The 19,439-nt window shown below is 35.5% G+C and overlaps 1 protein-coding gene across 6 annotated transcripts in view; it reads right to left on the minus strand.

Annotated features, from left to right (window-relative positions):
• The window catches only part of SS18 (SS18 subunit of BAF chromatin remodeling complex), an 85,449-nt gene that overhangs the window by 43,576 nt on the left and 22,434 nt on the right, over positions 1 to 19,439 (minus strand). For all 6 annotated transcript variants that reach the window (XM_027576149.2, XM_027576147.2, XM_027576152.2 and 3 more), the window contains exon 4: positions 3,355 to 3,508. In XM_027576149.2, coding sequence (XP_027431950.1) covers positions 3,355 to 3,508 — 154 coding nt within the window. The remainder of the gene's footprint in view (positions 1 to 3,354; positions 3,509 to 19,439) is intronic.

The following is a 19,439-nucleotide window of genomic DNA, read 5'->3' on the forward strand; positions in this document are numbered from 1 at the left end:
CTAGCTTTATAAGAGAGCAAAACATATAAAGCTGGAGTAATTAAAAGTGTGTAGTATTAGCACACAAATGAATTAACAGATCAAGGGGCCCAGAGTTGAGTCTAAAAACACACTCAAATTTCTAATTTTGTAATAGTGGCGAAATTAAATATCAGTAGGCAAAAGAAAGACAATTCAATAAATAGTGTGACCACTGAGTAGCCATCTGGAAAACAGCCTACCACATTCCTTCTACCAAAAATAGTTCCAGAGAAATAAAAAAATTAAACATTACAAAAGAAAAAGGAAAAAAATCTTAAAGGAGAATTTCAAAAAGGAGAACTTTTAAAATAATCTGGAAGCGGAAAGGCCTTCTTATATGCCAGAAAACCTAGAGCCATAAAAGACTGATAAACTAGACTACATGAAAATAAAAAATTTAAATATTACCAAACCAGACCAAACTAAACAAAATAAAAAAAAGAAAAACTGGGAAAAAATTATTAACAAGACCTATCACAGAATGAATTACTTAACATATAAAATAAGTAAAAGACCACCAGCAATAAAAGAAATGGCAAGGGACATGAATAATCAGTTCACACAAAAACTACCAAAGGGACATAAACATGAGACAACTGCTTGCTTCGCTTACAATGAAAAGGCCAACTAAAACTATGAGACCCTTTTTTCATCTTTCAGATTCCAAAGACCCGAAGTTTTGATCTATGAAGTAATTTCACACATTGTTGAGGTATATAAATATATAAGTAAGTACTATTTTTATGTAGAGCAATTTTGCAATAACTACCATATTTTAAAATGCATATACCTTTAACCCAACAACTGCAGGTCTATAAATATACAGGTCTTTGTGTGTACAAGTGCATGAATGCAAAACTGTATATGTGTGTTTATTAATTTACTAATTTACTTTTATCTTACAGGTATATTCACAGAAGCATAACTTTTAATACCAGAAGACTAGAAATAACCTATATTTCCATCATAACGAACTGTTCAAATAAATCAGGGGCACCCATGAAAAAGAATGAAATACAGTCACCAAAGCATGAGGCAGCTCTTCATGTACTGAGTGGTCTCCAAAATATATATACTCATGGTCTCTAAGATCTATCTTTAAGAGAGAAAAAATATTATATATAATACTACATAATGTATACTACAACTTGTGTTTTTTTTTTAAAGAATAAGACAAAAGAAAAAAGAGTGTTATGCATATGTTCTGGATACAGAGAATATCTCTTGAAGGATAACTAGAACCAATGACTCTCTGGAACAAAGTCTGGAGGCAGGAGCCGTATACACTTTGGTACCTTTTGACTTCGGTACCACAGATTTATTATTATCGAATTTTTTTTTAAATCAGTTAAATGTTTTTAAAAAGGAACGTGAAACTGGTTATTTGACCAAGATCAAGGAGCATGTAAGTAGCTCTACAACTCAGATTAGAAAATATTAAAAAACGGGGCGCCTGGGTGGCTCAGTCATTAAGCATCTGCCTTCGGCTCAGGTCATGATCCCAGGATCCTGGGATCGAGCCCAGCACTGGGCTCCCTGCTCAGCGGGAAGCCTGCTTCTCTCTCTCACACTCCCGCTGCTTGTGTTCCCTCTCTCGCTGTCTTTCTCTCTGTCAAATAAATAAATAAAATCTTTAAAAAATATATATTAAAAAACAAAACTAAAATAGGAAATTAAAAGCCTAGATACAAATTCGTGTGCATAAAAAAGCTGGCTAAGCTCTATTAAGGAGCTTATTAAATAAAGGAAACAAAGTACCTGGACTTCAATTTCTCCTACACCTAACTAGAACTCTTTCTAAGAGAGTTGTTTTGGAAGCTCTACAGTGTTCTGGACAGCGTAGGTCATAACTAGTTAAAAATCTCTGGTTTATAAAAAATATAACTACTCCAAATGGCCATATACAAAAACCCAAATGTCAAGTTAACAGTAATTACATTGCAGCTCAAGTGCTTGTTTGGCCTTAGGCTCAAGTGTTACATGGAGAAGTCAAAATTCTAATTAACATTAACATACCACCATAAAAAGTCACAAAAGTCCTAACTTGCTAACATGCATTAGCACTACCCTTCCAGTTCAGTAACAACAGGTCCTGATGAGTTAATGTGAATTCAGCAAGAAACATCCTCCTGACTACAACCTAACAAGTAGTTACATCTTTATTCCCACCCCCCCACAGGGTGTGGGTTGTGCGGGCCATGGATTGTGGCAAGTCTCAGCAAGAAACAAGATGGCCACCAAAACAGCACCAACCTCCTACAGGATCAATCAATCACACATCAACCTTCTATAAACCAGGCTACCTGGCTTCTTTTGCTCTGTGCTCTCCTTCACCTCATTTCCTACACCCATTGTTTCTGGACACCAATGTTACCAGCCAACACAATCAGGTAAGACAACACTATCCTAAGAATGCTAATTATTAATTTTAAAAATGAACTGTTTTGTTATTTTAATTTACCTTCATTATTCCTATTTGTATAATACTTCCTTTTAGTTAATGAAAATAGCCATTGTCTTTAGAAAGTAAAAATATTTTCAAACTAAATGCAGAAAACAACCCACCAAAAATTATGAGTATGGGTTGTAGCTATTGTTACAAAAACAAGATAGTTTAAAGATACTTTTCAGATTAAAAGTTCAAACAAGGAAAAGGTAACTAATTAAGCATCCAATGACATAGAAGATATTCTAAGTGGCTCTAAACTTAAAATGGGTAAGTAGTAAAGGGAATTATCTCATTATATAAAACATCTTTTTTTTCTTTTAAATCTGCTTTAATATCAATTTCCATATTTATATTATGCTATAAACATATGTATTCATAAAAATCTATACTCAGCTTCAATATTATCAATGAATAAATACTAAATATATTAGCACTTTACAGATTTTCTTTCTTTTCCCCATGTGTTTTTTCCAGCAATACTGTTTCTGGGAGCAGTAAATTTTTAAGTAAATACAAAACCCAAGGAAATGTTATCGTACCTTTATAATCTATGAAGAGATTTTAATTCTTAAGTCATGGCACAATGCCTTTTTTTCCAAAAAGCTTCTAAAGCCAGCTGTATTGCATAGTTTCAGACAGACTAAATTTAGCCAGTTCTGTTCATCAGAGGAATGCTGTGTGTCAGCTACATCAAAGCCCAAGGGCAGCCTGATAAACACTGAATACAGGTCACGTAGCTCTGTAGCTAACAAACTCTAAGAGAGCTTGTACTCGGGGGCATTCAAAGCAGTTTTGTCATCAACAATCTAGTATCCCTTGAGCCCCCATGTCGTTTCAGTTGCTAAGCAACTCTGGTGTTAATGTCTTAGAGGAGAAAAACTTACCAGGCATCTGGCCGTTCATCTGGTTCTGCATGTGTGGTGCAGGAGGACCCCCACCTACCATTCCATCTGAAGGCATGTTGTGAGAGCGTGGAGGTGGGGGAGGGCCGCTCTGATTCATCCCTCCAGGACCCATAGGCATATTCTGTGTGGGTGGCTGAAAGAAGACAGTTTAGTAAAACAAGAGAAACAGTTAGACTAATATATTAAAAGATGCATATAACAGTTGCCTATATTATTAAACTGAATAGAAACAAAAATACAAATGCATTTCATTCTAATGCATTTTAATCATAGACTAATTATTTACATCAAATTTAATATGCCCCAAAAACTTATCTTAGTATGAAGATTATCACCGACCACCTCAGACCAAAAGAACACCACCAATTTACTTTACAAAGTCTAGTGAAAATAAAATTTTTAACATTCTATACAAAAATTCACATTTATTTATATATAAGGATTTTTAATGTGTCCACTATTGTTAAATTATGTTTTAAAACCTAAGTCTCCTTTCATTATTAATATATTTAGATGTATTTACTATTAATGATGGATTTTACCTGAAAAGATACAATAACAAAAAACTATAAAAGGACCAGAAGCCCCAAAATGTGATATACTTTGTATTACGATTCGAGGGGGAAATAAAGTAATTTTGGCAAGGGAATGTTTTAAACCACGAAGACTCAGTTCAGTCCAACATTTCTGTGCCGATGACTCCTATAGATTGGAAACATTACTGATGGCCTCCAAGGGTACAGAGACAGCTGCCTCAAAAGGATGCCTTTGGCAAATTTCCTAATGAAAGTGTGAAGAAAATCACTGACTAACCTTGAGAGTTCACAAAAGGGCGAAAGGAAAAACACAGATACAAGGCGGTCTGCAACACCTGGCTCCCTTTTTAGGGCTATCTTGGTGAAGAAAGCAAATGGTTAGTTGCTTTCCAAACCCCCATTTTTAAGCCTACAGAAGGAGCTATATTCTTTTACACATCTATTTCTGCCTTCTCTATTTCTCCATGTTCTAAAAACATAACGTCTACTCCTATAACTTTAGTCATTCTCTTCCTCCCACATTTTTACATGGCTAGTTAGTTAGCATTTCTGTACCATCCAGATTTTGTGAACACAATCCTCTCCGGTACCCTTAACAGATAAACACTGTCTTTTAGCTATCACATGTAAATACTCAAATCGCCAACCATTTAATAATCACTAACATTTACACAAATAACCAAGTACTAGTCTAATAGCAACCACTTAAAATTCATAGTCTTAGCATGCCTGAGTGGCTCAGTTGGTTAAGTGTCTGCCCTTCAGCTCAGGTCATGAACCCAGGGTCCTGGGATTGAGCCCCGAGTCAGGTTCCCTGCTCAGTGGTGAGTCTGCTTCTCCCTCTCCCCACCACTCATGCTCTCTCTTTCTAATAAATAAATAAAATCTTAAAAATAAATAAATAAATAAAATTCAGTCTTGGTATCTTCACTACTATATCCAGAAAATAATTGCTCTTTATTAAATAGTTCCTCTTCAATTCTCATTTTAAATTTTTTATCCACTTTGGATTCTTTAAACACTTAATGACTCTGTTCAGTTTTTTTTAAAAATTACCAAACATCAACTCAGTGTCACATATCTTACTGCAATTTGCAATGATACTTAACTATTCTTCAAACACGGCTGACCGTGACCCTCTCGTTCAAAAATAAAAATCCTTCCTTCTATATTCTTGTCCAAATTTTCTGCTGAAAACGTACGTTCTCACTCTCAAAAGATGCCAGTTTTTTCATTTTCTTGTGATGCACTTAATGAAACACCAGTATTCACGATACCCATCATAATAGAGTAGCTTATATCAAACTAACCCTCCTGCTAATAAAAGTTATAAAATCTGGGGCGCCTGGGTGGCTCAGATGGTTAAGCATCTGCCTTCGGCTCGGGTCATGATCCCAGGGTCCTGGGATCGAGTCCCACATCAGGCTCCCTTCTCTGCAGGGAGCCTGCTTCTCCCTCTCCCTCTGCCTCTGCCTCTCTCTCTCTCTCTCTCTGACTCTCATGAATAAATAAATAAAACATTTTAAAAGAAGTTATAAAATCTGGACAAATACAAAAACTGTTTGAAGACACTGAAGAGCAATATACGCAGAGAGAAGCAGGAGGGGCTACAACTCTTTAAGAGAAGGGAAGCACCAGAGATCAGCTCCACAAGCACCTTTGCTTTGTCCTTGACTTTGCTATGTAACAGAAAATAGAGCCCAAGCAGAAGTGGCAGACCTACTGGACTGAGAAGAAGATAGAGTTTTGGGCTATCAAAAAGCTAGAAACCAAAGAACAAAGTCCCAGAGTGGAAGAACCACAAAAAGGACAAAAAGTCAAGAAAACTAGCATAACACAGCAGTCAAGAAGCTGAAGAGCTGAGTGGAATATTTCAGCTTCTGCCCAATGCTAGGGAACCAAAGACTCAAGTGTAGTCTCTACCAAGTTAGAAAGGCCTTCAAGACAACTCAAGCTCTCGGTTGAGACTTCAAAAAGGCTCTCCTTAGATTAAGGTCAAGATGGAAATATATCAGCCCTAACAAATCTTATAGTCAACGTTCAGTGCTCAAGGTAATCTAGTACTTCACCTTCCAAAGGGAAACATAACATCAAGTAGAGCCTCCACAACTGTTCATTCATAAGCCTGGCATTCAGTGAAAAATTACAAAGCATTCTAAAAAATAAGAATGAAGAGCCACCACTCATTAGGATGGCTATATAATAATTTAAGAAAGAAAAAAACTACAGAAAGTAACAAGGGTTGTCAAGAATGTGGAGAAAATGGAACTCTCATACATACTGGCAGGATTGTAAGGGGTGTAGCCACTGTGGAAAACAATTTGGCAGTTCCTCAAAAAGTTAAACATAGAATTACCATATGACAGAGCAATTCCACTTCTGGTATAGACCCAAGAGAACTGAAGACATGCATTCACACAAAACTTGCACACAAATGTTCACAGTAGCATTATCCATCATAGCCAAAAAATAGAAAAAATTCAAATGTCCATCAACTGAATAAACAAAAATATCCATACAACAGAATATTCTTCAGTCATAAAATGAAGTACTGATACATACTACAACACAGATGAGTTTTTTTTTAAGATTTTATTTATTTGTGAGAGAGAGAGAGAGAGTGAAGCAGGGAGATGGGGCAGAGGGAGAGGGAGAAGCGGACTCCCCGCTGAGCAGAGAGCCCAATGGAGGACTCAATCCCAGGACCCTGGGATCATGACCTGAGCTGAAGGCAGACGCTTAACCGACTGAGCCACCCAGGCACCCCAACACAGATGCATCTTGAAAACACTATGCTAAATGAAAGAAGTCAAACTCAAAAGGCCACACATCATATAATTCCATTTACATGAAACAGCCAGAAGAGGTAAATCCAGAGAGAAAGAACATAGATTAATTAGATGTTGCCAAGGGGTAGGCAGAGGAAGAACTGGGATTGAATGTCAACAATTATGAGGTCTCTTTTTGAGCTGATGGAAATGTTTTGGAAGTAGATACTGGTAATGGTTGCATAGCACTGTGAATACACTAAAAACCACTAAATTATATACTTTAAAAGGTTAAAATGGTGACTTTAGTGAATTTTATCTAAATTAAAAAAAAAAGATGAACAACTAAGAGAAATAACAGAAACAGAACACAGAAAAAGACACACAGGTCACTCAGTTTGGAGCTATCTAAGAGAACTTAAAATAACTGATACGTTCAGGGCCAAAAAAAAAAAAGAAAATATGATCAATGGAGAATTTCAGCAAAGTCCTAGAATTCTTAAAAGAGTCAAATGGAAATTCCAGAACTGGAATGTCTAGTCAATGAAATTAAGAACTCACTAATTTAGAAACAGTAAAACAGATGACTTGGTAAACTGGAAGAAATGTACACAAAATATGACACACCAAGAGATATAAAGGAGAGACTATACCCCCAAAAAAGCAAAAAGACATATACGACATGCTACAAAGATCTAACACACAACTAACTAGATTTTAAAAAGTAAAGAAAATGAAACAGGCAGTGTTTCAAAAATACTAGTCAAAAATTTTCCAACGCTAACAAAAGATATGAGTCTCTAAGCAAACATATAAAGTTCTATAAACCTCAGCAGAATATGAAGAAAACCATACCTGAGTCAAAGTCTTAAAAACCAAAGTCAGAGAAAATCTTAAAAGTAGTCAGAAAGGGGCGCCTGGGTGGCTCAGATGGTTAAGCATCTGCCCTCAGCTCACGGTCATGATCCCAGAGTCCCTGGATTGAGCCCCACACTGAGCTCCCTGCTCAGCAGAGGAAGAATCCTCTACCCTTCACCCTACTAGTGCTCACTCACTCTCTCGCTCTCTCAATAAATAAACAAATAAAATCTTTTTTAAAAAATCATAAAAAAAATGTAGCCAGAAAAAATAAGACATTGAGGGAAGGACAATAAGACTAACAATCTTTTTTTTTTAATCAGAAACAATAGAAATAGAAGACAATAAAATGACATTTTTAAAATGCTAAAAAAGGGGCACCTGGGTGGCTCAGTCAGTCGTTAAGCGTCTGCCTTTGGCTCAGGTCGTGATCCCAAGGTTCTGGGATATAGCCCTGCATCAGGCTCCCGGCTAAGCAGGAAGCCTGCTTCTCCCTCTCCCACTCCCCCTGCTTGTGTTCCCTCTCTCACTGTGTCTCTTTCTGTCAAATAAATAAATAAAATCTTTTAAAAAATAAAATCCTAAGCAAAACAAAAAAATAAACCAACCAATCTACATTTCTATAAGAGAAAATATCTTCCAACAAGGAGATAAATTAGTAAGTTTCAGATAAACAAAAGCTGAGAGATCTTGTTACAAGTGAAGGGAATTTATCAAGCTAATGGACAACTCCAGATGAAAGCACAGAACTAGAGGATTTAATAGAGAGAAATGGAAAGGTGATTATTTAGACAAATATAAATTGATATTTAAAGTAACCGTAACAGTGACTTGTATGGTTGAAACAGACATAAAAGTATAAAATTTATGACAGCACTACCACAAAAGACAAATACAAAAAGGATAAATGAAGTTACACTGTTATAAGTCTCTTGCATTTTTCATCAAGTGCTGAATCTACAAATTTACACAAACCTAATAAACCAAGGATGTACACTGTAATCTCACAGGCAACTACTTAAAAATGCATACACATATAAAAATGTACAGCTAAAAAAACAAGTGGAGAGGAAAAAATAATGCTTGATTAGTTCAAAGAAAGTGAAGAGACAAATAGAAAAGTAATACCAGGTTGATATTCTCAAATTCTACTGTATCATGTTCTGTATTAAATGTATCTGGACCCAACATTTCAATTAGATAACAAGTATTATTAGAATGGATTTTTAAAACACCCAACTATATTCTGTTTACAAAAAATCCACTTTAAGGACACATACATGTTAAGAGAAAAAGGTAATATACACTAATCACTAATAAAAGTATGGTGATGTCACTATATTTACATCAGACAGTTGACTTAAATGAAAAAGCACTACAAGAAACACTAAAGGAATACTTTAGTATGATAAGATCAGTCCAACAGGAATATGTAACAATCAAATTTTTAGGCATCTCATAACACAACTTCAAAGTCATTAAAGAAAAATTTGACAGAACAAAAAAGAAAAACAGAATAATCCATAATAATGGTTGGATTTTGGGGGGGAAGATTTGTTTATTTATTTGAGAGAGAGCACACACTCCCACACAGTGGGGAGGGGAAAAATTCATAATAAAAGCTTCCACTACAAGCAGCTAGAAAAGACAGCAAGTCAAACCCAAAGTAGTACAATGAAGGAAATAACATAGATAAATATAAAACTCAACAAATTGTAGGCAACCTTCCAGAGAACACAAAAAAAGGAGAACAATTCCCAATCTCTTTTTTTAAAGGTTTTATTTATTTGAGAGAGAAAGAAAGAGAATGGGGGTGGGGAGGGGCAGAGGGAGCAGGAGAAGGGGACCCCCCCACTGAGCAGGAAGCCCAATGCGGGGCTCAATCCCAGGACCCTGAGATCACGACCCAAGCCAAAGTCAGACACTTAACCAACTGAGCCACCCAGGTGCCCCAACAGTTCCCAATTCTATTATGAGGTCACAAAACTCTGATACCAAAACCCAACAAGGACATTATTAGAAAGAAATCTACAAGCCAAACTTTCTCATGAACATAAGACACAAAAATGCTAAACCAAATTTTAGCAAACAAATCCAGACTGTATTAAAAAGATGATTATTACAACCAAAGGTGTTAATTCCAAGAATGCGAGCTGGTTTAACTTTTGGAAAGTAATCAATGTAATTCACCAAATTACCGAAATAAAATTCATATAATACCTCAATATATAAAGAAAATTATTTGATAAAATTCAACACCTACCCATAATACAAACTTCTAAAAATTTAGGGATAAGTCCTTAATCTAATAAATCTAATTTACAAAAAATTTACGATAATACCATCTTACGGATAAAATATTGGACTTTCTCCTTGAATTCAGGAATAAGACAAGAAAATCCATTAACACTGCATCTATTCAACATAAAAATTAAACCCAGAGACAAACCAGTAGTATTAAGAATAGAAATAAAGTACAAAAAAAGTAAAAAAAAATAATAAAGATTAGAAAAGAAGACATAAAATTGTCATTATTCACATATGACATGATTGAGTGCACAGAAAACCAAGAGAATCTATAAAAAAATTTGAATAAGGTAACTGGATAGAAGATCAATATATAAAGATCAACTGTATTTGTATATATTTCAAAAAATAACTAAAAAATGCTATTTTAAAAATAATAGCATATATAATAGCATTAAAAAAATGAATAACTAGAAATGAATCTAACAAGACATGCAATACCTGTACATTGCAACACCACTGAAAGAAATTAGAGTTTACTAAATGGAAGGATATACCATTTTTATTGACTAGAAGACTCAATATAGTGAAGATAGCAGTTTCCCTAATGCTGACCTAGAAATTCCATGCAATCTTAGTCAAAATCCCAGCAGGCTTTTTGAAGAAAATTCACAAGGTGATTCTAAAATTTATATGGAAATGCAAAGGAATTAGAATAGCCAGGACAGTCTTGAAAAAGAACATAGCGCTAACTGCTACGATAATTGAGATATGTGGTTGGTGCAAAGACAGATACAGAGACAACAGAACAGAAGTGAGAAACAGATCCACACATACAGTCACCTTACAACAAAACAACTTATATTCAGTGGGTAAAAATGATATTTCCAATAAATGGTACTGTATTAACTGAATATTCTATGAACAAAAATGAAACTTGACTGCTAGACTCAGATCATTCTGAGTTTAATTTGCAATGGATCATGGATAAAAACTTTTAGAAGAAAACATAAGCATATTTTCATGACCCTGATATAACAAAGGATTTTTCAAACAACATACAGAAAGAAAAACAAGATCAATAAACTGATTTCATTTTAATTAGAAACTGTTCATATAAAGATACCATAAAGAGAATAAAAACAGAATTTTCAAAATGAGAGAAGACAGCACAGTGAAAGAAACAATTAACAAAACTAAAAGGCAACCCTATGGAATGGGAGAAGATACTTGCAAATGACATATCCAATAAAGAGTTAGTGTCCAAAATACATAAAGAACTTACAAAACTCCCAACACCCAAAAACAAATAATCCAATTACAAAATGGGCAGAAGACATGAACAGACATTTCTCCAAAGGAGATATACAGATGGCCAACAGACACATGATAAGATGCTCAACATCACTCATCATCAGGGAAATGCAAATCAAAACTATAATCTCACACCTGTCAGAATGGCTAAAATCAACAACACAAGAAATAATAGGTGTTGGCAAGGATATGGAGAAAAAGAAACCCTCTTGTACTATTGGTGGGAATGCAAACTAATGCTGCCATTGTGGAAAACAGTATGGAAGTTGCTCAGAATGTTAAAAATACAACTACCTTTACAATCCAGCAATCACACTACTGGGTATTTACCCAAAGAATACAAAAACACTAATTCAAATGCTGCTATAAACACACACCCTGATGTTTATAGCAGCATTATTTACAATAGCCAAGATAGGGAAGCAGCCCAAGTGTCCAATGATGAATGGATAAAGATGTGGGGTGGGCGTCTGGGTGGCTCAGTGGTTAAGCAACTGGCTTCAGCTTAGGTCATGGTATCAGGGTCCTGGGATCGAGCCCCTGTATCAAGCCCACTGCTGGGCAGGAAGCCTGCTTCTCCCTCTCCCACTCCCCCTCCCCCTGCTTGTGTTCCTGCTCTCGCTGTCAAATAAATAAAATCTTTTTTAAAAAATTCATCTGTCTATACAATTAAAATGAGTGAATCTTATTTTATGTGAATTATACCTCAAAGGACACTTCTTCAAGAAAGCCTTCCCTATCAGAATAATCAGGCCCCATTAACTCCTATAGTCCTAAGTGCCCTTCCTTCACAGCATCTGCTACAATTGTCATTTAAAATGTTTGTGTAAAGGGGGCGCCAGGGTGTTTCAGTCTAAGTGTCTGCCTTCGGCTCAGGTCATGATCCCAAGGTTCTGGGATCCAGCCCCACATCGGGCTCCCTGCTCAGCAAGGAGTCTCCTTCTCCCTCTGCCCCTCCCCCCACTAGTTCTCTCCAATCTCTCTCTCTCTCAATAAATAAAATCTTTGGGCGCCTGGGTGGCTCAGTTGGTGAAGCGACTGCCTTCGGCTCAGGTCATGATCCTGGAGTTCCAGGATTGAGTCCCACATCAGGCTCCCTGCTCGGCGGGGAGTCTGCTTCTCCCTCTGACCCTCTTCCCTCTTGTGCTATCTCTCATTCTCTCTCTCTCAAATAAATAAAATCTTAAAAAAAAAATCTTTAAAAAAAATAGAGGTACTCAACAAATATTCACTAAATGAAAAAAATTATTTTGAAATATAAGCAGCATATCAAATTCAATTAGGGACCAATATTTTTGCGATAACTTTCATGTTATTTCAAAACTGCTTATTCTCTATACTCCACATCCCCATTTGGAAGCAACATCTCGAACTTGAAATCTACAACAATAAATCCCTGACATCTCCACCCCCACCCCCACCCAAATTCCTTTACCCAGCCATCTCAGTTGATGGTAATTCCATCATTCCAGTTGCTCTCTGAAAACCATGGAGTCATTCCTTATTCTCACCCTCTGACTCCCACATTCAATTTTCAGCATCTCCTTTGGACTCTACCCTTAAAATATACCTACAATTTGACCATTTCTTCCACCTCCTCCTTTGCTACCATGCTGGTAACAAGCCACCATCACATCTCTCATGACGATTACTGCAATAGCCTCCTATCTGGATTCCCTGCTTCTATTCATGCTCCTCTATCATAAATGTTCCACACGGTAATCAGAATGAGTTTATTAAAATATGTCAGTTCACTCTTCTGCTCAAAATCCTCCAAGAGCTTCCAATTGCAAGGTAAAAATTAAAGTCCCTACAATAGCTTGCAAGATTGAATTTGTCCACACAACTTCCTTACCTCATTCTGTTCCAGCCACAAACTTAATGTTGTTCCTTGAACAAGTCAGGCATAGCTTCACTTCAGGACCTTTCCACTGCTTGTTTCCTCTGCCTAAAACATTCTTTCTCAAGTCTTTGCTCAACTGCCACCTTCTCTATGAAGTTCTCCAGACCACTCTACTTCTTACTGCAAATTCCATCCCCCACCTGCAGCACTCCTAATACATCTCTCCCTGCTGTTTTCCTTTTCTATAGCTCTTATCATATTCTAATAAACTATACGATTTAATCATTTATTATACCTGCCTTGCTTGCTAGAATGTAAAACCCAAGACAGCAGGAATATTCATCTGCTTTGTTAACTGATGTTCCAAAAAGTACCTATTGCCTGACACACAGTAGGCACTTAATATTTAGTAAACGAACTCTCAAACTTAAATGATTTAGTATAAAATTAAAAATAATTCTGACTATAAAGTTATCTTTAATGTTTCTTTAAAATATAAAAATATCACTGTAAAATATAATTTTTAGCTTAATAATCCTTCCTCTGTGTAACTCATTCATATAACTGTCATTAATATAGTTCCCCACAAGGAGGCACTAAAATGACACATAGAAATAGGAGATTTAAAAATTAGTATTATGTAAAACAGGAGAGATACATACATGTATAAAATACTGCCAAAAGCTGATAGATGACCAATACATACATAAATTAAAGAGTCTGACTGGTCAACCAAGAATGGATCCAAAAGCTGCATCATTACATTTGCCTTGCTTCCTAGACCTATGTCAGTCTCGCCAAAAATGAGTTCTAACACATCTCTGAAACAGTTCAGAAAGATCTCATTGATTCCTCACTAATTCCACAAGAAATGTCAGGATGCCATCATGGGTAGCCTTGAACTGATGCAGGTTTTTTATCTTACCAAATGATTTCCTCAATTAAATAATCTTAAAAAATAATAATCTCATCAGTTGCTGTGTCATCTGGTCCCCAAACTAATACAGAACTTAGTCCTACTATAAAACCTGACCAGTTGAACTTTCATAACTGATAACATTTTCCACCTATTTTCAGAGCATGATGATTCTCCAAACTTCCTAAGGAGTTGGGCTCCCAAATGATTCACTTACCAACAATACTCCCCCCGTTAGTAATAGGTTCCCCAGAACTTCAACCTTTTTTTTTTTTAAAGATTTTATTTATTTAACTGACAGAGAGAGAGAGAGACAGCGAGAGAGGGAACACAAGCAGGGGGAGTGAGAGAGGGAGAAGCAGGCTTCCCACTGAGCAGGGAGCCCGATGCGGGACTCGATCCCAGGACCCTGGGACCATGACCTGAGCCGAAGGCAGACGCTTAACGACTGAGCCACCCAGGCGCCCCAACCTTTATTTCTGAAATAGCAAACACTCCCACCCTAACAAATCCAACATGAAACTATCTCCACTATGAAAAATTAAGTCTACCTAACCCTAATATATTAATTACTAAACAGTCACTCCAGATCCATATAATCTTAGAGAATGAAGTAACTGTCTTCTTCCCAGACCAGGAGAATTCTCTGGAATATACTTCCAAAAAAACAACTCATCCACTCCTAAAACATGGGGACATAGGACTCTAAGCCTTTCTTAAGTTGTAATAATACCATCAGTTAAGAAACAGGAATGTATGTATTTAATCTTTATTATTTTTACATCTATACCAATCTGGCTAAATTACAAAGTAATGTGTAATCATTACAAAAACAGAAATAATGCAAATAGGAATCATTGTTAAAAACTTGATATACATAGCTCCAGAAACTTTTTAAAAATTTACACACACACACACACGTATAGTTTGTAAAAGTAGGGTCACACTATTGTGTGATTTCTTTCATTCTACTGTAGGAATTATTCTTTATCGACATATAATTCAATCCCATTTAAGAGTGTAGAACTCAGCTATATAAGCTATAAAAATTTTTAACCCACCCTCAACATTGAGACTAGTTCCCTAGTTTGTTTTTGTTTTGCTAATATAAACAATGTTTAAATTAAGTCCCCCAAAAATAAATAAATTAACAGTCCCATACAAATACTTTTCTATACTCATTCCACGCAAATTAAGAGTGAATTACTTAATTTCCAACATTTAGGTTCTTTTTTTTTCTTAAGCCAAAGAAATGCTTTTTCTTAGAGAAGTGAGCTAGGTACATTATTTTCAATAATGACAGAGGCAATCTTTAGGTTCCTTACTTAGTACATGTAGAAGCTACTGTCACTGATTTAGTAATACAGTTCTGCCCAAAAAATGTATACACACACACATATAAACATACATACACACAAATATTTATATTCCTCGCAATAAGATATAACAAATCTAAGCAATCTCTTTCCATATCTGGACTGAATTAGACAGTGCTTGAATTTCATATATACTGTCCAGCAAAGAGTTAACATGATTATTTCTAGAATTCTGAAATGCCATGATAGGCAATGATACTGCAAAATGCTCCCTATAATATACTAATGGGAAATGGGCCCCCATAAATCAATTCTCTACAAAATACAGGGTTACCTCCTTTGTGAAACTTTTCCTAATACTAAACAGCAGAATTAATCACTTCTACTATGTAAAATGTACTTTAAATGTCCAGCACTTCTAAAATAACATGTATTACACTGTACTATTACCATCTGTTGTCTTCAATTTCATTTACAGAACTTTTTGGCATATAAAAAGTTTTATTTTATATTTTTAAAAGAATAAAATCAGTATCTTCTTTATAGTTTCCTCCTCTGGTTTCATTCTCAAGGAAGTCTTCCTTACCTCAAAATCAGATAAATAATTGATGCCTTAATTTATCCTAAATCTCATACAAATACAGACTTTAAGACATTTCACTCGTGGTCTTGCTTCTGTTTTTAATTAGACACCTCTTATTGTGCAGTACCATACTATGTACAAGAGGAAGATCTGGAAAGTAGCTGTGAATAAATCACAGATGACCACTATATTTCTGACTAAAAGAACTCAGTGTTTATACTACTCACTGGAGATAGGAAATATAAAATTCAAGCTTGTGGGCTTTTTTTCTTTTAACAGCAAAGAAACAACAGAGGGGGAGCTGAGGGAAATGATGTCTTGTCCACACTGTGCTGAGAGACCTGTAGATTATCCAAATGGATATGTCTATTGGAAGCTGGATTCATGGTTCACACTCAGGCAAGAAGATACGTATTTGGGAGCCATTGAGTATAGGTGGAACCTGAAGTCAGGAATATAAGAAACCAGGAATTTGGATAAAATCTTCCAGAAAAAGTGTATATGGTAAAAGGATGTTCAAGAACAGAACATTAACAACTGATGGGCATGTTAAAGATAAGAAGCTGAATAGCTAGAAAGGTAAAAAGGAAACTATCACAGAAATCAAACACAAATGTTTCAAAGGAGGAAAAAAGTCAACATCATACTGACTAAATACACATTATCATGTTTATCAAACACTCAACTCTTAAAAATTCTTAAAATGATGCCAATATTTAGCAAAGTTCTTTCCATACTTCTAAGAATGTAAACATTTTCATTTTTTAAAAAATGTAATTTAAAAAACACAACAGTATATGGCAAGGTTCTACGTGCACAGAAGAGGGGAAAGTATGTATTTATACTGACTTTTATTTACATAATCTAAGACAGATATGGAAGTGGGCTTCTGTATGACCTTTTGTAGTTTTTGATGTTCTAACCATATCAAAGTACTACCTATGCTGAACGTGAAGGTAAAATTTATAAATGAAATATACTCTGCTAATACGTAAGATGTTCCACAGCTCTAAGCATATTTTCTTTCACTTCGGGTGGATCAAATCTGCAAACAGTGAATTCTGTAGTACCAAATTTTAATCAATAAATTACCTTAATAGATGCTTTACCAGCACTATATCTAAAGACTACCTATTACCACTTTCACTGAAGCTTGTGTAATGAAAGGCTAATCAAGTGCTGCCCAAGGGTTGCTGAGAACATCGAGTGTGCATCACCAAAAAAAAAAATGCAACTTAGGAAATATAAAACATAAGACTACTGTACTTACTCTAAATCAATTTTATTAATAGTTTAATAATTTAGTAATAAATTATTAAAATATATTCTTTGTACAGAACACCTAATAAACAAAAACAAAAATTATCTTTAATAAGCTTAAAATTCAAGAAGTATATCTGGTTAAATTGGAGAATTTTTTTTAACTTTTTTTTTAGGAATTTTCTAAAACCTTAATAATGAAGGGCGCCTGGGTGGCTCAGTTGGTTGAGCCACTGCCTTTGGCTCAGGTTGTGATCCCGGGGTCCTGGGATTCAGTCCTGCATCAGGCTCCCCCCACTCTGCAGGGAGTCTGCACCTCCCTCTGCCTCTGCCTGCCACGCCCCCTGCTTGTGCGCTCTCTCTCTGTCAAATAAATAAATAAAATCTTTAAAAAAAATAAAAATAAAAACTTAATAATAAATTAAGTGAAAAGCAGGATAAGCAATTCCTATTAGCCTCCGACCTTCCTTTAAAATTAAGAGACATGTTTATATACTCAATCTCAGGAAATGTCACTGTCAGTCAAGTCTCCAAACTCTCTCCCTTACCCTTCATATGTATTCAGTAATTGAGTCCTGCTAGTCTTACTTCAAATACTCCTTAATAGGACTTCTCTTTCGGTTTATACTTTCCAATTATGTACTGCCTTCATCTTCATTATCATCAATGTTTCCTAGGTACCTCCTCCATGTGACATCGTGAATTGTTTTATTTAATCCTCATAACATTATAGAATAAGTATTATCTTTCTCATATTGTAAAAATGATTCATGGTACACAACATCAAATGAAGTTGCTAGTACCAGAATAGGAATATTTTCCTTAATTTGCATATCCTCAGATGTCACTGGATATTTCATTTAAAAAGCCTGGAAATATAAGGTCTTCAAATCCTAGATGCACATTAGAATCACCTGAGAAGCTTTTAAAATATGCAGCCAATGTAGAGAACCACTAGACTGTGATCGTCCAGGTTCTTCCTAGCTCTAAAATTTTTAATTCTGTAGAAATATTTCCAGATTGTATGTCTTAAAATGACTACAATAGAAAGACTCTTTACTCCCCAAATTTTTCCCAATAAAAATTAAATTAATAAAAACTTTTCTTGGGGGGCACGTGGGTGGCTCAGTCGGTTAAGCATCATGATCTCAGTATCCTGGTATCAGGCCCCCAATCTGGCTCCCTGCTCAGTGGGGAGTCTGCTTCTCCCCCTGCCCTCCCCCGCCCCGGCTAGCTCACGCTCTCTCTCAAATAAATAAATAAATAATCTTTAAAAAAAAACTTTTCTTGGGGCACCTGGTTGGTGCAGTTGGTTGAGTGTCCGACTCTTGGTTTTGGCTCAGGTCATGATCTCAAGATCGTGAGATCGAGTCCTGCATTCAGCATGGAATCTGCTTGAGATTCTTGCTCCCTCTCCCTCTGCCCCTCCCACTCATGCACATAGGTGCTCACATTCTCTCTCTCTAAAATAAATAAATAAATAAAAACTTTTTTTATTTAGACTGTTCTCTAATAATTCTTTCCTAAACCAATGGGGCCTACCAGTTTGTATACATTAATACTACCAGATGACAAAAATAAGTGAACAATAACTAATATTAGGCTAAAACTTTAAAAAATGCAATTTTTTCAAAGTATGTTTGAGAAGGAAAGACACAAAACACAGTCATATTTTCTAATGGTAAAATGTTCCTAGTTTATATATGAAAATGATTATGTCAATGGTTTATGCTATTTCAGAAAGTAAATACCAACCCTGAGAACTACTATTCAAATGATTCCTCCAAGGTTTACTAAGATAAACAGGGCCCCATGTGCATATACTATAGGAGCCAGAGTAGCGTACGTTTTCAATTACGTCAGCTTTTTATAACTATTTGGTCTCTTTCCACGCCACCTTTGCTGGTTACACTCCTTGTATGTATGCCTGCCTATAGACCTTACCTCCCCATTTCTAATTTGTTGCTTCCAAGCTACAGGCTTAAAATTAAAGAAACAAACTTGCTAAAATATGTATAAGGTTAAGAATAAATAGCTTTGTTTTGAACTTATAATGCTTTTGTAGTAAGAATACATAGGGCCCAAACAAAAAAGTAAAGTGTACTGGCTTTATAAGTTACTTTTTTCCTTATAGATCTTTTTCCATTTATTACTGGTTTTTTAATTCTTGACTTTGTTTCAAACAGGAGAAGCTTGCTAGATGTAGCCTAGTTCCAGATATATGAAATAGTACTATAAATATATAATTCCTCTTTTGGGGGGACATGAAAAAAACTGAAAGTTAAACCTATATATAATTATCAGCATATTTCCAATTCTCACAACTAGTTTAATGAAGTGAAAAACTCCATTCTGGAAAACTTTTTTTACCCCAAAACATACAGTTCTTTTTCAGGATCAAAATTTCTCAAACTATACTTATT

This window comes from Zalophus californianus, chromosome 14 (assembly GCF_009762305.2).
Source record: "Zalophus californianus isolate mZalCal1 chromosome 14, mZalCal1.pri.v2, whole genome shotgun sequence".
In the NCBI taxonomy this organism is placed as follows: domain Eukaryota; kingdom Metazoa; phylum Chordata; class Mammalia; order Carnivora; family Otariidae; genus Zalophus; species Zalophus californianus.